The sequence below is a fragment of the Lycorma delicatula genome, chromosome 1 (genome assembly GCF_047948215.1).
Source record: "Lycorma delicatula isolate Av1 chromosome 1, ASM4794821v1, whole genome shotgun sequence".
NCBI classification, from domain to species: Eukaryota; Metazoa; Arthropoda; class Insecta; order Hemiptera; family Fulgoridae; genus Lycorma; species Lycorma delicatula.
In genome coordinates, this window is record NC_134455.1 from 337982986 (window position 1) to 338006003 (window position 23018).

The 23018-nt window shown below is 27.4% G+C and overlaps 1 protein-coding gene across 5 annotated transcripts in view; it reads left to right on the forward strand.

Moving 5' to 3' along the window:
- The window catches only part of LOC142334310 (glyoxylate reductase/hydroxypyruvate reductase-like), a 99451-nt gene that overhangs the window by 70667 nt on the left and 5766 nt on the right, over positions 1-23018 (forward strand). For all 5 annotated transcript variants that reach the window (XM_075382244.1, XM_075382247.1, XM_075382243.1 and 2 more), the window contains 4 exons: positions 1689-1816; positions 5805-6167; positions 10188-10352; positions 18338-18463. In XM_075382244.1, the coding sequence (XP_075238359.1) occupies positions 1689-1816; positions 5805-6167; positions 10188-10352; positions 18338-18463 (782 nt within the window). The remainder of the gene's footprint in view (positions 1-1688; positions 1817-5804; positions 6168-10187; positions 10353-18337; positions 18464-23018) is intronic.

The following is a 23018-nucleotide window of genomic DNA, read 5'->3' on the forward strand; positions in this document are numbered from 1 at the left end:
TTTTCTGTTGAATATGCCATTTATTTGAGTAATAGGTCTCTGAATGTGTATTTTTGATGTAAAGAAAATTCCCACTTATATAAGGAAATAATAGAACCATGATGTGGGCAATGATATCTGAAATGTACCTAATAGGACTATATTTATTTAAACAAAGTGTTAGTAGCATTTCATAGCTTAACATGCTTGAAAATTATTCCTCAGCTTCAATTGTTTGGTATGGATTTAACTGCTATTTTTCAGAAAGATGGAGCTTCAGTTCATTATTCTCAGTAGAAAAGGGGCTTTTGAAATGAACATTTTGAAAGCCGGTGGCTAAGTATGGGGTCCAAAATTACGGTCACCTAGAAGTTCAGAAATAACATGTGACAACTCCTTTTGGGGCATAATCAAAGAAAAAATCTCCCGTTTATGACTAAGAAATGTTGATGAGCTGAAAACTGTTGTCAGAGACTGTTTTTACAACTTTAATCCTTCAGCATGGAAGAGAATGTTTAAACATAACTGCTGATTGATTAAACTATGTGCTGACAATGGAGAAACACATGCAGATGTAATTTAAAGTAAGATTTATATGTTAACACATTAAATAACCAATGGCACACAATTCATGTTTGTTTATTAATATGAAAAGGGACTTTCTGGCCATGGTATGGAACTATGTTCATCAGAAAAATGATTATATGAATGCTACACTTTATTTTTAAGAAAATTAAAGTAGTAAATGGTTAAACAGTAGGATATTCAAAAGTTTTAGATTAAAGCAACTTTTTTGGTAGAAAAACTTTTATTAAGTTTTGATAACAGATAAGTGGAATCCATTTAGTTTTTAAACTCTTGTTCTACAGTATAAAAGATATTTCATTATTATGTGGTTTTAAAGCTATCATTAAATTCTCAATTAATTTTTTCAGCTTATTTAAGGGAAAGTTAAATTGCTGAAACTTTTGGGAAGCAGATGTAGGGATTTATTCTATGCAATTTTTAGAAAATTATTGCTTAGGAATGCCTGACTGGGATTTTGTATTAAATAACATTCAGAAGTACCGTACATAGTGTAAAAGGTACCAGAAAAATAACTTATTTAATCACTTAATTAAAATGTTCACATTAAAATGGTGTACTCAAGAACTCCAAAATATGATCCTAGACTTTAGTATATGAAGTACATATAGAAACCTTTGTTTGAGGCTTCTGACTAGAAATCAACTATATTACTATATTTTATGTACTACAAATCTTTAAAATTAATTTTAAAACTAAATTAAATATCAATTAAGGAGATAAGAGAAAAAACCCTTTAATAATTTACCTGGGAATATTATTTGGATCACTCTTGATCCTTCACCTTTAATGTTTTTGATATCTACATAGTACGTACTATAGTCATACATTGTGACTGGCAGTTTGGAAGGTGTGGTTTTTTGATAGTATGTTTATTTGAGGATTGATAGGTTAGTTTTATCAAAAAAAGAAAAAAGTTATTAGAGTAAGCTTAATGAAATACTAGTGACTAATGAAAATGTAAGTCTAAACAATCGTGAATTTACATGTTTTGTTCTAAATGCATTTTGGTTTTAATACAAGACTAATGCATTCAAAGTCCTTTCATATTTTTGAAATTTCATAGTTTTTTTTAAGATCAACATGGATTCTTAAATTTTTATTTAGTTTGCTTTATGTTTTAGATGTGATTTGATAATTTGTGAAGGAAATCCACCTTCTAAAGAAGAAATAATGCAAAAAGTTAAAAATGTCGATGCAATATACTGGTGTTCTCTGCATAAGCTTGATCAGTTGGTTGTTGATGCTGCAGGTATACTATATCTAAATAAAATTTCATCTAAGTTGACAGCAAAATTTGGAATTTTAATTAATATATTTAAAATAAACCATAGCATTCTAGTTGTAGTTTACTGCACCCATTCTGTGTAGAATAAAAATTTATAAATATCGATATCTTGGTCAAAATATCAAGAGTTGTTAGTAACATTTATTAAATTGTAAAACAAGGTAACTAAAGAACTGTGATGAAATTTTTCTATCCAGGGTACAAAAAAGTAACAATATTTCAATAGCTCAGATTCTAATGAAACAAGTCTATATATAGACTACATATATATATATATATATATATATATATAGACTATATATATATATATATATGTACTTAACTTTACTGAAATTAATCATTGTAAGATTTATATTATTTCTCTGTACTGTAAAATTATATTTAGATTACATTAAACCACCTAGTACAAAATACTGAGATAAGATATATCTTACCTTATTTTTTCATGAAAATATTTTTGTGAGATACCGCATGCTCAGTCATGATTTAAATAATCCTCTCAGGCCATAATAAAAATACTACAATAATGGTAATTGTGTATTATTAATTTACACAAGTTCTGCTATCTGTTACAGTTTTTATAAGAACGTCTTCCTCAAACACTGTCTGTTGGTTTATCAAATTAAAATTTTGTTTGTATTTAAATATGTAATATTTTTCTAATATATTTAATTGTATGTCATCTTTATTAATTTCCAATATTTTTAACTTTGTGTTAATATCAGAAATAGAATGTTTATTGTTTATCAAATGGTATGCCATAATTACATCTAATTTATTGTTTTTGTAATTTCTATAATGTTCAAGAAATTAGTTTTAAAGGATCTATTTGTTTTCCTATAGAAACAGCATCACAATCATTACATTTAATTTTATAAATTCCACACATTTTATTTATTTTATTATTATTTTTGTTTTTTAAATATTTTATTATGTGGTTATTAGGTTCATATGCTGGTTTAAATATTTCTTTATTATAAGTTTTAATAAATGTTTTCAGTGATATTACTAGTGTATAAATGCTTTATGTATATTTGTTCACTCTTTTGTGTCATATTATGTATTGTTTGTAAGGTAGTTTTATTTTTTTATTGTGTTTTGATAGTTGGTTTTTTATGAATATTACTAATTAAATTAGTATCCATTTTCAACTGCTATTTGTTTTATGATATTTATTTCATTATTTAACTTTTTTGTTACTATGTGTATATTTAATTGCTCTCTTAATAATATTTGTATAAGTGTTTATTTTATGAGACCAAGGTGAATTAATTTTTTATGAATTTTTGTTATTAAATCTACGTTTTCAATATACTGATGTTTCAATTTGGTTGTTATTGATTATTTTGAAATTGACATCTAAATAATTCAACATTCTATGATTATCTATTTCAAATATGAATTTTTAATGTTCATTATAAGAATTTAATTTGTTTAATATTATTAGATTATCTTTGTTTATTGCCGAGTTATATGTAATGAGAATATCATCAACATACCATGTTTATACATGAGTAATACCATGTGCTAATTTACTCTCAAAAATCCTGTAAATATATTTCTGACATAATAACTGTAGTGGAAATCCCATAAATAAGGAAGGTATTTTTTTTGTGTATAATTTGTTATTAAATTAAAAATAGTTTTATTGATATATTTTTATAATAGTGACGATACCTTTAATAAATTTTGGATCTCTTTGGCTACTTTTTAATTTATTTTTTATTATTTTTATAGTATGATCTACAGGTATGCTAGGATATATGTTAGTTATGTCATAATTAACCATTCTAGTGTCTTTATTTACATTTAAGATATTTAATTTATTTATTAATTTGTAATCATTTTTTTATATTAAATGTAAATTCATTTTATTCGTAAGAATTTTATCTATTATTTTGGATATAATATAACAGAGGGCAGATTTAAAATTGATTAATGGTTGCACTGGGATGTTTAATTTATGAATTTTTAGTAGTCCAATTAATTTAGGGGCAATCAGTTGAAAAGGATATAATCTACAATGGTATTTTAAATGATTATTATAATTAAAAATTGATCTGAAATTTTTTATTAAACTTTTTGATACTTTTAGAAATTTATTAGTTGGGTAAATTCCTCAAATTTATTATCAACAATGCACTGATACTGTTTCATTAATTATTACATTTTACCTTTCAAACAATACATAATAAGACACTTAAGTGAAAATTTACATAAAATATTTATACACTAATAATATTATTGAAAACATTATTAAAACATACAATAAAGAAAAATTTAAACCAGCATACAAATCTATAACCATATAATAAAATATTTAAAAAAAACAAAATTAATAAATATAATAGAATAAACAATCTGTGAGGAATTTATAAAAAAAAGTAATTCATGTTATGCTATTTATATAGGAAAAACAAATAGATCCTTAAAACTAGATTTCTTGAACATTATACAAATTACAAAAATAATAAATTAAGTGTAACTAATAGGCAGACCATTTAATAAATAATAAACATTCTAATCATGATATAAAAATGAATTTTGAAATTAATAAAGATGATGTAAAATTAAATATATTAGAAAAATATTTGATATATATATATATAAATACAAACAATATTTCAATTTGTAAATCATCAGACAGTGTTTGAAGGAGACATTCTTATAAAAACTGTAACAGACAGCTGCACTCATGTAAATAAATGTGTAATTTTCATTAGTATTTTTATTTTTATTTTTTTATTATGCATTAACAGAATTATTTCAATGATGATTGAGAATGCAGGATCCCACAAAAGTATTTTCATGAAAAATTAAGGTAAGATATATCTTATCTCAATATTCTGCAATAGGTGGTTCTTCTTTGGTTAAGTGCCCTTAGGTTGGTTGGTTGGCAGCAGCTCTCCACTCTTCTCACTTGCCAGCCTTTCTCTTTAGTTCCCAGTAAGAATCACAGTTCATATCATCCATTATCTGTTTTATGAACTCCAACGGAGGCCTTTCCTTACAATTTCTCCCTTCCACCTGTACTTCTATCACCCTCTTAAACAGACCCTGGTGGCTAAGAATGTTTCCCATTAGCTGAAAACTTATTTTTAATTGTTTCAAAAAGCTTAACTCTCTTAAATACTTCCTCATTTGACACTTTTCCATCCAACTTATCTTCTTCATCCTTCCGTAACATCATATTTCAAAAACCAAAAGTTTCCTCTTTTCCTCTCCTCCAATTGTCCATGACTTGGTCCCGTACAATGCAATACTTCACACTGATGTTCTCAGTAATTGTTTTCTCAACTCAAGGCTTATATTATTTGCTGTAAAAAGGTGGTTTGTTTACTAGAATTTATGTATATATGTTAACTGAAAATTATAAAAAGAGTTGAAACTTTCTTAATTAGGGCAATCTTAACACCAGTTATACAATCAAAATTATTTAAAAAATAAAATTTTAAATTAATAAAATGAGTCATGTTTTTCATCCTAGAACTTGGTTGGAGGATTGGGACTAACTCAATAGATTTTTGATTATTATTATTATGATTATTATAAAAAATTAATAGATAAAAAAAATCAGTTTAATGTCAATGCATTCTACTTTTGTCACTATCCTAATATACTGCAAATTATAAATGTATATAATAATAGATAATAGTAATAGATAAATAGATGTATATTATCTAAATGTAATAAATAGTTGACTATAAATTGTTTAACTGTCGTTATTCTTCTTGGTCTTGAGTTTGGTTTTTAAAAGTTAAAAAATTAGAAAACATTTTGAAAATAAGAAATTTGGAACCATTTTAAAGGTTTCATATTAAAAATGGATGACCTTTTTTAATATTTGCTTAAAAAAATAAATACATTTTCTTGTAAATAAATTGTACAATAATGTTCAAAGCTATCTCGGAAAATGTTTAATTGTCACAGTGAAGTATTTATTGATTTTTAGGTCCAAACTTAAAAGTGGTGAGTACATTTTCTGATGGATATGATAATATTGATGTGAAATTACTGAAAAAACGACAAATCAGGATTGGTAACACTACAAATGTTCTTAATGATAGCGTAGCTGAAGTTGCTGTAGCTTTGGCACTAATGGTTGCACACAGACTTCAAGAAGGTTATACTAAGATTATGAATAATGAATGGGTGTGTGGCACTAACAATCCACGTTGGCTAATTGGTCATCAATTAACTGGTTCAGTAATTGGAATTGTAGGCCTAGGACGTGTTGGGTCAGAGATTGCTGCCAGATTAAAACCATTTAAAATCAAGAAACTTCTTTACACTGGTCACAGTGAAAAAGACGAAGGTCAGTATATGGTTAACATAACCCCTTTTCTAACTGTAGTACTTTTACTGTTATTTTTACTATGTACTTTTATTTTTATTTTGTACGTATGTAATGCTTCTAACTGCAACAATTGTAGGAAGCCTGATGCAAAATGCTAGTCGCTCCTAAAACTAAAAGTAACAATCACTAGTGGTTAATGACCATAGCTGTCAGTAGCTTTAATGATGTGTTAAAAAGAAATTCTGCTCCCATTTGTTAGGTGAATTCATCCTGAAGCAGTTTTGTTGTTTATTAATGAATTCATTTAAATTTCTGTTTTCAAGTATTTAGAGTCAGCATTAAGGAGTGAAAGGAATAACTAACGAGTGACATACATGACTAACACAGAGTAGAACTGTGAATTTTAAAAATATATTACTCCTTAATACATTTGTATATCAATTAGTCTTTGTGTATTATCAAACTTGTCTGTTGGTTTTGAATTTAACTCAAAATTTTAAGTGAAATGGGGATCTGATGATACATCACATAAGGCTAAAACTTAACAAGGAATTCAATAGTGCATTTATTTTCATTTCAACTTTAATTTGTGAAACAATGAATATATATTACAGTAATGACATCAGCTCAATCTTCTGTTCTTATTCTTGTAGAAACAAAAAGAGCAACTTTCACATAAACAGTGTACACTTAGTAAGATTGTGAGTGTTTTAGCATTATGACTATGCATTTCCTCAAATGTCACAGATCTTCACAGCATTCACTATGTGGAATCTAGAGATTGAGCTACAACTAAAGATAATGGAAGCCATTCAGCATGATCGCAAATATTTATCTATTATATATATATCTGAATATACATTAATCTCCTATCAATGTTCCTGTAGCAAGTGATGATTAAATTTTTTGGAAACCTATACAAAGGTTTCTATCAATATTACATTCTCTGTAATATTGATAGAAAACCTGTTAGTTAAAAATTTCAAATAGCCTTTGACAGTTAATTAGAAATAGAAAATTGCAGGCTTAGGAACTACTAACAGAACGCAATTCGATAATCAAGATCATCTTCAATAAAGCTGAAGTTTTTAGGAGTGCCATTTGTACTTAGCCAAATCTTCTTTTAACCATTGGGTGTTGAAGAAAAGAGAGCTCTCCATTACTATTCATAATTTACTAAATGTTGTACTTTATTTTATTCTGCTTCCTTTATTTGAACCAGCAAATACTATCCATCCATGTTATTTGAGAGCATCTACTCTTATCTTGTGTCATCTTCTTTTATTCTTATCAAAGCCCCAGCCTCCAAAACTGCCCGCTTACTTTTCCTTGGTCAAGCTTCCAGGGCCTGCTGCCATTTGTGCAAAACACAAAATTATGATCAACCATTTTAATTATTGCAATTATCTTGTAATTATAATTTTAATTATTATAGCATGATTATACAAGATGCCAAACAAATGATCAACTAATACTACATTCTCTTAATTATAAACATTTCATCTAGTGTGGGGAATTATTATTATTATTTATTATTGGGGAATATGATTGGTGACAGTATTATTAAAATATTTCTTCACAGTTATAGTTCTGGGCAGCCAAAACTGTGGTTTATTTATTCACCTGAAAAGTTTTCTAGCAATTGCACTACTGCAATTTGTCTCAGATTTTATGGACTAATTGTTTTCAATATCATGTTTTTTAGTTTTACCTCCCAGTTATTCAGATATGTTCCTCATACCTTAAGAGGAATCTAGCAACATGTTTCTCACTATTGCAAAAGAAAGCATTATTTAGATTTATCCATGCATAGCTTTAAACAAAGAAGATGCAACATTGAAATTCTAGTTTAGTTATAGTATACTGCATAATTTCATTACAGTTTAAAAATTTTGAGACACCATTTTAAAATATTTTAAAATATATTAAGATGGTTACTCCTGTGTTTCAAAAACAAGTTAAATGTTACAAATAATTGAACAGATGAACTGCCCAATTTTTCACCTGTCTCTTCTGTAGTTCAGGCCCAGGCACATCCATCAGGCTATTTAAGCCAGAAAATTTGTAGCAATAATTAGAGATCCTGATTAAAAACTTTGTAAAAGTTCCCACCAGGTTGAATAACCCCCAGGCCACATTCTACAGCTACATTACAAAATTTGGAACCTCAAACTCTATGAAAAATATGTTTTTATATGGTGTAATAATTAATTTTCTTATAGTTAAAAAAAAATTGATCTAGCTAGTTTCCTAGTTCTATTCTTTATATAAACTAATAATTATACTTTACAATTAATTTTCATTTTGGTCAGTCAGTTGATCCAATAACAATATAATTTCCATAAAGTTTGTTATTATGTCAAATTCATACTTAAGCACAGCTTGTAATTTCCTTCTGAGTTAAATATAATTTTGCTCTTCATTACTGATCATCAGTCATTTTTGTTCTTTAGTTTCCTTTGATTTAGTTTTGTCTTCAGTTTTATTGATTTTCCCCATCCATGCTTCTTAGACATCTATATTGCTTGATTCAATTTGGTTTTCTCTCTTTTTAACCTTTACATAATGAATCAGACCATACTGGAGAGTATACTGCTGGTTTACAATACATGAGACCATGAATAGAACACAGTGAAATGTACAATACTAACATATTTGCTACAACTAAATTGATTTTCCTGCATCCTGATCATGATAATTTATTATAACCTATATTCTGCATTTATACATTAATCTTTAAGTATTTCAAAATGAGACATACTGGATAAGGTTACTTTGGAAAGGGGTTAAATACTGGATAAGGATCAGAAAAACCTTATTAAACATATTTATAAAGTATTTTATGCAGAGATAAACACTAACTTAAAAAAAATTATCCTAAAAACATATATATGTTTACTTGTTTGACTTACAGATTGGTGTTAAAAACCTTTTGATGACTTTTTTATTGTTATGTTTACAAAAAAGCCAGTAATTTCCATAACATTTAACTTGACAATAATGAACACATACATCAACTATTTCTAATAAATATAATTGGCAGTTATTGCTCAAAATAGTGTTTTGAATGATAAAGTTGTGCCTAATTTGAAGTACGTTTTTAATAAAACTTAATTGAATATGATTATTTTATAAATTTAATTTATGATTAAAAGGTTGGGTAAATTAGTCATTTGGTTGAAATAACTAATTTTAATTTAATTTAATTTTAATTGAAGTATCTATTTTAGTGATTATTATTTCAGTGTTAAAATTTGTTATTTTATAACTAAAAAATCCATGAGAGATTCGGCTTTGAAATGTGTATGTAAGCATTATTAATGTTTGAATGTCCTGATTTAGTTTCTGTTTATATATCATAGAAATTAATTACGTAATTTTTTATTCATGTTTTATTAAACATTTTTTTTTACTATAGATAATATTTTATAATGGCCAATGGCAGAAGTTATTCAGTTTAATCCAAATGTTAAGTCTAAGGTTTAATAATATATTGATGTTTGTAGTATCCTGATCATAACACCATAATATTTGTTATTCTGATAGTATCTGTTAACAGATCTCAATCTCCTAACTTTATTTTTCTTAACAAAACATTTTATTTACTCTGTCATTTTCTAGTTTTGTAATAATTTCTTGTTTATCTCATATATTTTATATAAATGTTTAATATTATTCTTTCACTAGGAACATAGATACACTTTTTTTTGGCTCCAGTGTTAATTACTATATCAATATCTAATTGATGGTTAACTGCTTCTTCCTGTAAATTATTCAGTGTTTGTTATAAATAGCATTTTTCTCTTACTGCTTTTCCAAATCATACTGTTTTTATTCTTCATTTGTATCCGCATTCTTGTTTTAAAATGTTCGGATGTTTGGTGTATATTATGTTAATGATTATTACCAATCATATGAATTAATAATATTTAACTATATTATTATTAAATTATATTAATATTATTTACAATTACCTCTAAGAGTTCATTTATTCATTATTAAAGCTTTTTGAAGTTTTCCTTTATATTTTTGTTTTAGGGAAAGCTCTGGGAGCAGAATTTGTTTCAATGAATGATCTACTTCAAAATAGTGACTTTATTATTATTTCATGTCCATTAAATGACGAAACAAGACATTTATTCTGCAGAGAGTCATTTAAAAAAATGAAATCCGATGCAATACTCATTAATGTTGGCAGAGGAGGTGAGTGAAAATAGTAACTTGTTTTATGATTTTATATTCAAAGAAGTTTGATATTTGATTACTAAGAAGTAACTTCAGGAAAACTATCTTAAAATCTTGAGATTTTCACTGAGGATACAAAAATGTAGATTTCCAAAATATTTTACATCTAAAAATTTGAAGCTTATTTTATATTTACAAGACCTGCCATCTGTCAGATTTTTTAATTTTTAATTTTAGAAGAATTTTGAATTGTAATAATAGAATTTTTTAATTTAAATTTATTCTAATCAAATAAGATGACCTGATAAAATGTATGGATCTAAAAAATTGGACACTAAGAAAATGATGAATTAATTTTAAAAGCAAAAAAGCATCAGCTTTTCTCATTTTGATTTCCGTATTTATTAAATATTTATTTCTTTTACTTCACTCTCAGGATTTAGTATAAAATAAATAAACAGTATTTATGTACAATATAAAATTATAATAATATTTATAAGCAATTTAAAATTTCATTTTTTCCTACTTATTTTTAAGAGGGTAGGCGGTATTTAAAAATGATTTTGTTGTTTTAATAAACTAAATCAATGAACAATCTACAAGTGATCTTTGCATTAAAATCAGCTAATCATACAAAATTTGCATTAAACATGTATAAGTGATTGATTAAAAAAAGAAAGTAAAAAATTACTTCACGATTTTACTCTGAAAAAAGGTTGAAATGTATTAAATAAGATTAAATATGTTGTATGTATAGGATACATTATTTATCAGTTAATATTCAACCTCTTGACATTTTTATTCAATTATATCTTTTTTGAAAAATAAATTCTTGGTTAATGGTTTTTTGCATAATTTCTGGACACCTAGTATGAAGCAAGATGTGATGAAATATTTTTTTTGATAAGGGGGTATAAAAAAATAGTAATCTGTTAATCTTTATTTGACTTAAAGAATCTTGAAACAAACTTTCATACATTTTTAAATAAAAATATTAAAAACTGCTGGAACCATCCAATGGATAATAAAATGAGGACAATATGTTCAATTATTTTCAAAGAGGATGCAATTTGTGTTCAGATTATTTTCTGGTTTAAAGATAGAAAAAACTATGTGTATCATTTCTATATTTCTACAGTCTATTTGTACATAAGAGAACAGCTGTTTATGTGTAAGAAAGACGTAATTAATGGGTTCTTTTGAAAATTTATCTGTGTGAAATAATTTCTTGTGCCAAGTAATACCCAGGTATTATATTGTAGAATATACTATTTTGTGTATTATTATCCTAATAGTATTTCAAGAAGAAATACTTTTAATCAGTGTCATTCTTGAATATGCAACATCACCTTCCTTAGTGTGTTGCTACGGGCCAGCTCCAAGCTGTTCCTTTTAGCAACGGTGATTCATCATGTATAAACACTTACTTCTAAGTTAATAGAAAATGTGGGCCTCTAAAGTGTTCTGACAGGAGCCCTCAAAAATCAGCACAGTTTAAGTTAGAGACGGCATTATCAATAACTTTTTTGTGTACAGCACATGGGAATAGTGTGATTATTATGAAACATGGATTGAAGCATTGTGAACTCCCACTTTTCGATATGGTTCACATCCAAGCAATGACAATTGAGGTAGTGGACTGGCTTGGGCCTCTATGGTTCTCAGCGATCTACTGTCCTCCTTGTCATGCAATTTTGGACATCATGTTTTGTGAGTTGTTTGAGACACTGGGATTTGGTTCATTGTAGGAGGGGACTGAAATGCAAAACATGTACTCTGGGAATCACATCTCATAACTACTCATGGAAGGGCCTTCAAGGTGACTATCGAGAAGATACGACTCAATATTGTCTGGGCTACAACCAACCTACTGGCCTACAGATCCTACAAAGATTCCTGTTAGATTTTTATGTTAGCTTTGAAGTTTCCTCCTTTTATTCTGATGTGAGGAATAGTTATGATTCCTCATCTGACCATTCACCAGTTATCTTAACATTAGCACGATGATTATAAAGAAGAAGAGTTCCCAAATCATACATAATAATAAGACATTCAGAATCCTATTGGGGATGGGTAGTCAACGTGTTCTCTTTAAAAGTACTTTTAGAATGTGTAGATGATACAGACATTTGGTAATTTCTTATTGAGAACCATAAGGAAGTTTAAACAATCTACCCCCTCATTTCCTCCTTTGAGAATATCATATAGTTGGGTTTATAATGACAGTCAGAAGGCTAAGTAATTTGATGCTGACTTAAGTGAAGTCTTCAAGACTAATGAGATTCTAGGGACTGATGATGTGACAATTACTAGCCCAATTTCATTTTAATAACTGATAAAGCCTTTTATGTGTCTATAGAGATAGCACATGAAATTGAGAAAATAAGGATCTGCAAAAGGCTCCTAGATTTTATTCTCTTTGCCCTAAGATACAGGATTCTCTTATCCCCAACTAGAACTGTATTATACATCCCAACCCCATAGGGGAAGACAACCGCCTAGTGACGTTCCGGTCGCCCCCCCCCCCCCCGTGTTGGGCTTTATTATACAGCTCAGTTGGCTCAAATGGCTTTATGTGTTGGACCTATGGATAGGATCCTGATGGTGGAGATGATAAGCCTCCTAAGTTGAAGAGCTGTGAGATTGACAGAACAATTTAGGAGGATGATATGTGTCTCAAACGGGTTGTACTAGGTTAATTATGAGACAATATATTTGTGGCGTACTATAACATTGATTTTGTGTTATTTACTTTCTGGAATTTATGATTATTTGTGTGTTGATTATTATTATAATTGTGATTTAATTATTTTGATTGTGTATTGATTATTTCTGAACTTTATAATTATCTCTGGATTTAACAATTATTCTGGTTTTCAAATGAAATTATTAGGATTATTTATATATTAATATCAAAAATCATAACTAGAATTCTATACAGAAGAATTGAGAGGAGAGTGGAGGAAGTGTTAGGAGAAGACCAATTTGGTTTCAGGAAAAGTATAGGGACAAGGGAAACAATTTTAGGCCTCAGATTAATAGTAGAAGGAAGATTAAAGAAAAACAAACCAACATACTTGGCGTTTATAGACCTAGAAAAGGCATTCGATAACGTAGACTGGAATAAAATGTTCAGCATTTTAAAAAACTTAGGGTTCAAATACAGAGATAGAAGAACAATTGCTAGCATGTACAGGAACCAAACAGCAACAGTAACAATTGAAGAACATAAGAAAGAAGCCGTAATAAGAAAGGGAGTCCGACAAGGATGTTCCCTATCTCCGTTACTTTTTAATCTTTACATGGAACTAGCAGTTAATGATGTTAAAGAACAATTTAGATTCGGAGTAACAGTACAAGGTGAAAAGATAAAGATGCTACGATTTCCTGATGATATAGTAATTCTAGCTGAGAGTAAAAAGGATTTAGAAGAAACAATGAATGGCATAGATGAAGTCCTACGCAAGAACTATTGCATGAAAATAAACAAGAACAAAACAAAAGTAATGAAATGTTAGTAGAAATAACAAAGATGGACCACTGAATGTGAAAATAGGAGGAGAAAAGATTATGGAGATAGAAGAATATTGTTATTTGGGAAGTAGAATTACTAAAGATGGACGAAGCAGGAGCGATATAAAATGCCGAATAGCACAAGTTAAACAAGCCTTCAGTAAGAAATATAATTTTTTTAAATCAAAAATTAATTTAAATGTCAGGAAAAGATTTTTGAAAGTGTATGTTTGGAGTGTCGCTTTATATGGAAGTGAAACTTGGACAATAGGAGTATCTGAGAAGAAAAGGTTAGAAGCTTTTGAAATGTGGTGCTATAGGAGAATGTTAAAAATCAGATGGGTGGATAAAGTGACAAATAAAGAGGTATTGCGGCAAATACATGAAGAAAGAAGCATTTGGAAAAATATAGTTAAAAGAAGAGACAGACTTATAGGCCACATACTAAGGCATACTGGAATAGTCGCTTTGATATTGGAAGTACAGGTAGAAGGAAAAAATTGTGTAGGCAGGCCACGCTTGGAATATGTAAAACAAATTGTCAGGGATGTAGGATGTAAACAGGATGTAGGATGTATAGTGAATTGAAACGACTAGCACTAGATAGTGAATCTTGGAGAGCTGCATCAAACCAGTCAAATGACTGAAGACAAAAAAAAAAATTTATATGTTGTTTATTACATGTTTATTTGTTTTATTACTAAGGAGTATCATTGTACATTCCTCTTTCACATAATACATTAAAAAATATTATAATAATATTATGTCATAATTATGACATAAGATTTACTTATTGTTTCTATAAGGCAAACCGAATGAATGTAAATAAAGTTACAAAAAAAAACTGTATATAAAAACATGGTGAAGTCAGTTTTTCCTCCATGCGAATTTAAATTCTATAACAGGTGGAAATGTTAGTTTTGAATTTGGTAGTAATCAGCTGATATAATTATTATTTAATTGTTATTCAGTTCATTTTTGTATCTATTCAAATTCACAAAACAAAAATCCCATATTCCTAATTCTTCATTAATGACATATCATTTTTGTAAAGTGCATAAAATTTGAAAATACTGCTGGCATTATAGATCCTCCATGATCAATCAGGAAGGTCTAAAATTACTTAGACTTTAGAAAACAAAGGACTTGTTAAAATATTAGTAATGAACCATCAAGCATCAACCAGAAAAGGTTCCTGTAAGGATGGAAATACCCAGAACAATTTTATAAGCCTTTCTACATAAGTGAAGTATTATCACTTAACTTATTTCACAAATAAATGGTTTTGACAGAATGATGGCTTTAGCAATCAGTTATGAACCAGATCCTCATTTCTGTAACTCACTGGTCTGATAAAGATCCTAGTGTAGTTATGGACAAGGAATCTAATGTGCTTGGAATTGACTTTTCGTGTGGGATCACAAAAAAAGGAGTGTTAGAACCTTATTTCTTTAATAGAAGTTTTATATCTTGAGATGTTACAAGATATTATTTCATACCCATTAAATAATCTTGTATTTGAATTAGCCTCTCTATGTTTGGCTGTGAAGGAGGGTGTCTCCTCAGTGTTCTTAAAATTAGAGAGTAATCTCAATCAAATCTTTAGCGAATGAATAGGATGCCAAGAAAGAATTGGATTACCACCATGTTCGATTCAGTGCCCTAGGGAAATTGGATTACCACCATGTTCGATTCGATGTCCTAGGGAATTTTATTCGAGTTTATCATCAACAACATAGTGTTTTCTTAAGATCCAAATGACATGAACTCCTTCAACTGTTGATTGAAACAGTTCATTTTATAAATTGAAACAAAACTTAATAGGAAAAGAAATATAATTCAGTGATTTAACTCTGGTATGAATGCATGCAGATTTGTCTAGAATGTAAAAGTAGAAGGAGAATATTCAGAGTTTTTTCCTGATGTGTATTAAGCACATAATAATAAAAAAACATTTTTTGTTTAATTTTTCATAGAAGTTTTTTTGTAATTGGTGAAGCTGACTTTTAGTTCGGTTAAATTATTATTCTTGTTTTGTTTTACATGTAAAGGATTTTTTTTTAATACATAAGTCATTTACTGGTATATGGAATAAATTTTAAAATAAACAACTATCTTTTGCAAAAAATTTCAACTATGAAAAATTACTTCATGATTACTAAAACTATTTGATTACTTCATGTAATCAAATAGATTACATGAAGTATGTTAGATTGACAGGGATCTCATATCTATTTACAGAAGGCTATGATCAATGTGAACAATGATTTGAGTTTTGTTTCAATAAATGAGTTTCTATAATGTCATTTGCATCCAACTCATATCATATTAACAAGTTTAATTATTAAATTAAACATTCTAGTTCATCAAACCAAAACACATTGAGGTGTAAGGTGACACTCTGCTTAAAAATATTTAAATCAATGATACTATACATTATAAACGTTGCTTGTAAGTAATCATGTAATGCCACCAACATATGATGGCATAATTTCATAGAATTTTAGTCACTGCAGAAAAAAGAAGGCTTATGCACCTCTTGTTTAGAGTAATGGGAAGGTCTCATTCTGCTTTATTTGTAGAATATAATGTGCATTTAGTCATACATAAAGAAAATACAGTCATTAAATTTAGTTCCTTTGATGTGCATCTGGATGACTAAGGGAAAATTCATCATTAATCCAAATGGCAATTTTTCACAATGAAAATAATATCTGTAATTGTCTGCATGAGAATTTTATCAGAAAAACAACAGAATATTTTATCCATGAATGTGTAAATTGTATGGTATTTTAAAAAGTTACTAATTATAGAAATTACTCCTTTTTTAAGAATAATTTTTTTTTAATGCAATACCTCAAGTACATCTTTTTTACCATTTTGTAGTTATATTTTAACTTTATAACATACATTAACAACTAAAACCAGTCTACGGCTATAAACCTATAACTGATATTCACCTGAATAATATTCAGGAAGCATGACAGTAAAAGTTCAGTAGGCCATAGGCTAAAAATTCCCTTTGCTTTGACAAATTTTCCTGAAGTTACTTATATTGTTAGCTTTCTATGTATTTTAAACATTTATTTAGGGGGGGGGGAGGCAGTCACAAATTCCATTGAAAAAATATCTTATAGGTATTGTACAACAAACAGTATGAAATAATTGTTTTAAACTTACAAATGCTTTCATTAATAGAAAAATATTATGAAAGTAAGTATAATACAATTATGCACAAAATATTTGGTTATGTTATTAAATTCAACTGCTTTTGTTAATTCACCTTTGTTCACCAATAGTATTTGTAATTATAATAGAAATTTCTGTGAGTTCATGTAACAGACATACTGTGAACAAACAATGAATCATCTATCTTAGATGGTCAGTTGTAGTGTTATTTGTAATAATCTTAACCACAGAAACTATAGTTTTTTATTATTAATTATTGTAGTTATTTCCTATAACACCTTGTTAATAGATCAACATGCTATATTTGTTTTGTTCTTTTTTTGACATTTTTCTTTGGGCCTTGACAATTTTACATTATTGCCACTTTACAGTTCTTGGCAGTGCTTCATTCCATAATTCACTTTATGATCCAGCTCCAAATTTCAGAGCAACAAAAACAGAAATGCATATCCAGTTAAGAAAACATAAATAATAATCTACTACACCCAAAATAAACTAAAGGTGTACCGACATAACAAATGCAACAACTTAAAATGGTGGTAAAAGTAGATGAAATTTTTCATTATAAAGGTCACACCTATACTGAATCTGACTGAAAATATATTGTTAGTAGAATTATGTGCTTAAAAAACAACATAAAAACATGCTGTAGAAAAATTTCTGTGAGAAAAGTTCATCTGCATGACTTCTGTACATTGGAAATCAATATTGAATACACCCATAAACAAAAGTAGAAAATCTTTCTAGACTTCACTGCAAATATATATGTTGTAAACATTGTCATTGATATACTGTTATAAATATTTTTGACAGTGAACTCAGATTCTACAGATGGTGAACACATTATTGAAGACTTCATAGGAATTATTCAATAGCCTAAGAGTAAGGAAATGACAATCAAAACCAGATCACAGATGTATTTACAATGATTTTCTTTTAATTATAATACTAGTCAAAAATATTGCAGTATACAATAATTTCATTAGTTATTATAGAAATTATGTTTACAATTACATGGATGATACAGTTTGGCTTTCAAAGTTGTAATAAATAAATTCACCAGATTGATACACAGCAAGCATCTTGTACTATTAGCTATGTTATGCTACAACAATATTATTACAGTTTACTATGGTGCTATATATAACTATTCGATCTGTGACATGAATTATTAGTGTTATTACATTTTAAAAATAATTTGGCTCTGAAATATCTAATTTTTATCAATTTTAAAGCAGATATAAACATATTTAACTGGCTTGTAATCTCAAATTGATGTAAAACTGTTGTGTTTATTACAGATTTAATAGATCAGAAAGCTCTGGTTGAAGCTCTTGCCAGGAACAAAATAGGTGGTGCTGGTCTTGATGTTACCACTCCTGAACCTCTTCCACAAGGTCATCCTCTGTTGAAATTACATAATTGTGGTATGTGAATCATTACAGATTATAGTATTATTTGAATTATTATTTAATAAATTAATTTTATAAGATTGCTTTCAATTGTAATCGTTGTAATATATAAAAGATGTAAAATCCTCCTACGCTTATCATTTAAAGTAATAATTATATGCTTTTCTTTAATTTACAATGGTTCATCTGTATCCTCAAATCTTGCAATCTTAATTAAACTCATTTTCCGATGAAGTACAACAGTAAAATTTGACACAGTGATGTAAGTCAGGTGAAAATACAATATTGTATTGTTAATTTCATATATTTCTATATTTTATGTGTAGAATATTTAAATGTAAAAGAGACTGCTGGAAATACAAGGGCAACATTTTGAGGAAGAGAGCTGAATTGATTAGATGTAACTATTAATCTGATTTATTTTGACTGTCAATTCAGTATGAGTAGATCAGGTGGCTATTAATAGTGGATTTTAATGTAACTAGCTAAATTACCTTCTAAAATTTATGTACACTAATCATCTGATTTAGTTATAAATAACTGATATCATTTATAATAATGGAAACTAATTCTTCAGGATATAATATAGAAAAAAACCGCATATAATTTTTTTCTGTTTGCTAAATAATTAAAACAACAATTTCATTTACTTATGATTAAAAGTAGATTCTTTAAAATATGCATTTCTTAAGAAAAAAAAATAATGAACCAAAAACCATTCGTACTAAAAAGTAAAAAATAATTAATTTTGTTTTCAGGAAAATTCCTTTAAAAAATGTTCTATTTATGCATGACTAAAAAGTAAAGTGTATGTGTGACTTGCGTTCTCATATATGACTTTATAATTAGAGCACACCCAACGCTTTTCTTTTTACTCATACATAAATAGAAAATTCTTTAAAAGCAATTTTCTTGAGAACAAAATTATTTTTTACTTTTTAGTATGGATTGATTTTTTTTTTTTGAAAAGTATATTTTAAAAAGATTCTTAATTTTTTTTTCTTCACAAATATTGATTATCCATATTGATCATAATGCATGAATCTCTTAAATATATTTTTGTACAATTTTCATTTAGATGACAGATCAAAGATGAATTAGTAAAAGTAGTACTGTTAGATCTGTTACAGAATTAAACTAAAACAGTAATTAGGCTATTACTGCTTGATGTCAATTTAAATAGTATGTATATTTTGTAAATTTTTTATTCATTTACCTGACTCCCAGATTACACCCCATATAAAGAAGTAGCATACATTATTTTAGTGATATGCATGTAAGGGAATACCAGAGGATTATTTACTTTAATTATATACACTAATCCTTTTTTTTAAATTGAAATTCAGTCATTCTTCTTATTTCTATGGCTTTGTATAAAAGTACTATTATTATTATTATTATTACCTTGCAATTAAAACTGGATAATATTTTCATTAATTTATTATATGGTAAATATTTATATATAATTTAAATAAGCAATTGTATGAAAAGTCTTCATTTTTCTATGTGAAAATATGTACTTCCATACATTTTTTTTTATATATACTCATATATATATTTTTTTAAATCAATCCTTTCAAGACCCATATCACCAGTGGACTAAAAATTTAAATATATATAACTAAACTCAATCCACCAAGTACAGAAATAAGACAACTGTCATCTTATTTTTCATTTTTTATATAATTTTTTACGAAAGCACTTTCACGGAATCCTTCATCATGTCATAAAATATATTTATATAAAATTACATATCAACATAAGAAAAATTTAAATTAAAAGATTAGAATTGCAATTACATATACAAAACATGTGAAGTCAATTAAATGAAACAGAATAAAATTAAAACAAGAATAAAAATATATGACATGTGTATGGGTCTCTCTTTTTCCTGTTTAGCCTCCGGTAACTACCGTTCAGATAATACTTCAGAGAATGAATGAGGATGATATGTATGAGTGTAAATGAAGTGTAGTCTTGTACATTCTCAGTTCGACCATTCCTGAGATGCGTGGTTAATTGAAACCCAACCACCAAAGAACACCGGTATCCACGATCTAGTATTCAAATCCGTGTAAAAATAACTGGCTTTACTAGGACTTGAACGCTGGAACTCTCGACTTTCCAAATCAGCTGATTTGGGAAGACGCGTTCACCACTAGACCAACCCGGTGGGTTGACATGTATATGGCTAGCCAAACACTACAGTACTCTACTATTTAAATAAATATTTCATGTAATATCTAGCTATCTATTGCACCTTTTATGAGTGTATCTCCATCAAATTCTGTCTGCTAGTGGATTAAGTTGAATCTTTGTTTATACTCGTATTTATTTATATCTCCTTTTGTAATTTATAATATTTCGAAATTAGCATTAACATCAGAAATAGAATGTACATTGTTTATGAGGTGATCTGCAACATTACAGATGCCCAATTTTTTATTTTTATAATAACTAAAATGTTCATAAAATCTGGCTTTAAATGATCTGTTAGTTTTACTTATTTATTTATAAAAAGAACAGAAAGTTCAATAGCAAAACTATTTTTAATCATAGCAATAATTTAAGATCCATACTAGATTACACCCTTTTGAATTGGTGACTCCAAAATTAACAGGACTTCAAAAAATACACAAACCCAGCATCCCAAAGCGACCTTTGATTTATTTTACATCTGCTCCATCTTATACTATTTCTAAAGTAATAGATAAAATCCTTAAGATAAAAAAGAATTTACATTATAATTGCAACATAAAAAATGGGTACGAATTTGTAAATAAATTAAAAAATGTAACATTCGGCAAAAACACTAGGATGGTAAGTTATGATGTAAGTAACATGTATCCTAGCATACCTGTTGATAAAACAACTCATATAATAAAAAATAAACTAATAAATAATTATGAAGACCTTAAATATATTGATAACATCATCACTATTATAAGGAATATATGTCAACGAAATTACTTTGATTTTAATAACAAGTGTTATACACAGGAAAATATCTTGGCTATGGGATTTCCTTTGTCAGCTATTATGTCAGAGATAAATACTTACAAAATTTTGAGAATAAAATAGTTTATACTGTTATTCATAACATATTGTTTTATTATGGATTCATTATGTTGATGATGTTTTTGTCATTTATGATCCATTATAAATAATGAACACCTCTTAATTTTAAATAAACTTAATTCATATTATAATGATTTAAATTTTACTTATGAAATAGATATAATCAGAACAATAAATTTTCTAGATGTTAGTATTATTGAAATTAACAAAAATAACCAAATTGTAATTTCGGTATATAGGAAACCTACAGCCAATAAAATAATAATTTATAGAAAATCAAATCATCCTTGGTCTCATAAAATTTACATATATACAAATATGATAAATAGAGCTATCCATTATACACAAAATAATAAGAAAAATTAAACACAGAATTAAATACTATAAAACAAATTGCAGTTTAAAAATGATATAGTACTTTGTTAATTGAAAATATGTATAAAAAATAAATATCAAAACTTAATAGTACAATAACTTTAAAACCATTGCATAACACACAGAAAATTGATAATGTTTATTTAAAATATTCATCCTCTAACACAGTATTGTTGAATATACCACCAAAGTTTATGAGAAGTATAAATTTAGACCTGCATATAAAACTAACAACCACAAAATAAAATATTTAAAAAAACATTAATAATAGTGATTTATACAATCTATGTGGTGTTTATAAGATAGAGTGAAGTGATGCTCGGATATTTATGTACGTAAAACTAATAGATCATTTAAAGCCATTTTTTATGAACATATTAGGTATTATAAAAATGAAAAATTGGGCTTCTCTAATGTTTCGGATCACTTTATAAAAAATAAACATTCTATTTCTGATGTTTATGCTAATTTGAAAATATTCAAAATTAAAAAAGGAGACATAAATAAACATCTAGATACTTTAGAAAAATATTATATGTATAAATATAAACAAAGATTCAACTTAACTAAAAGACAGAATTTGAAGGAGATACACTGACAAAAGTTGCTATAGATAGCAGCACCTTTATAGATAATAATGAAATATTTATTTAAGTAGTACAGTACTGTAGTATTTGGCTAGCCATACACATGTCATATTTTTTTTTCTTGTTTTTATTTTATTTTATTTCATTTAATTGGCATCATATGTTTTTGTATATGTAATTGTAATTTTAATCTTTTAATTTCAATTTTTCTTATGTTTGATATGTAATTTTATATAAATATATTTTATGACATGATGAAGGATTCCGTGAAAGTGCTTTCATAAAAAATTATATGAAAAATAAAAAAATAAGGTAAGAGTTGTCTTATTTCTGTACTTGGGTGGATTGAGTTGAGTTATACATATATATATATATATATATATATCTACAGTATGTCTGTAAAATAATAGTGGGGCTTTAAATAATTATATCTTTGAAACAAAGCATTGTAAAGAAATGAAATACATTAAATGAAAGAGAAACACTCCAAGTTTTTTACCTGTTCAGTAGATTTTGTTGTGTGCTCCCTC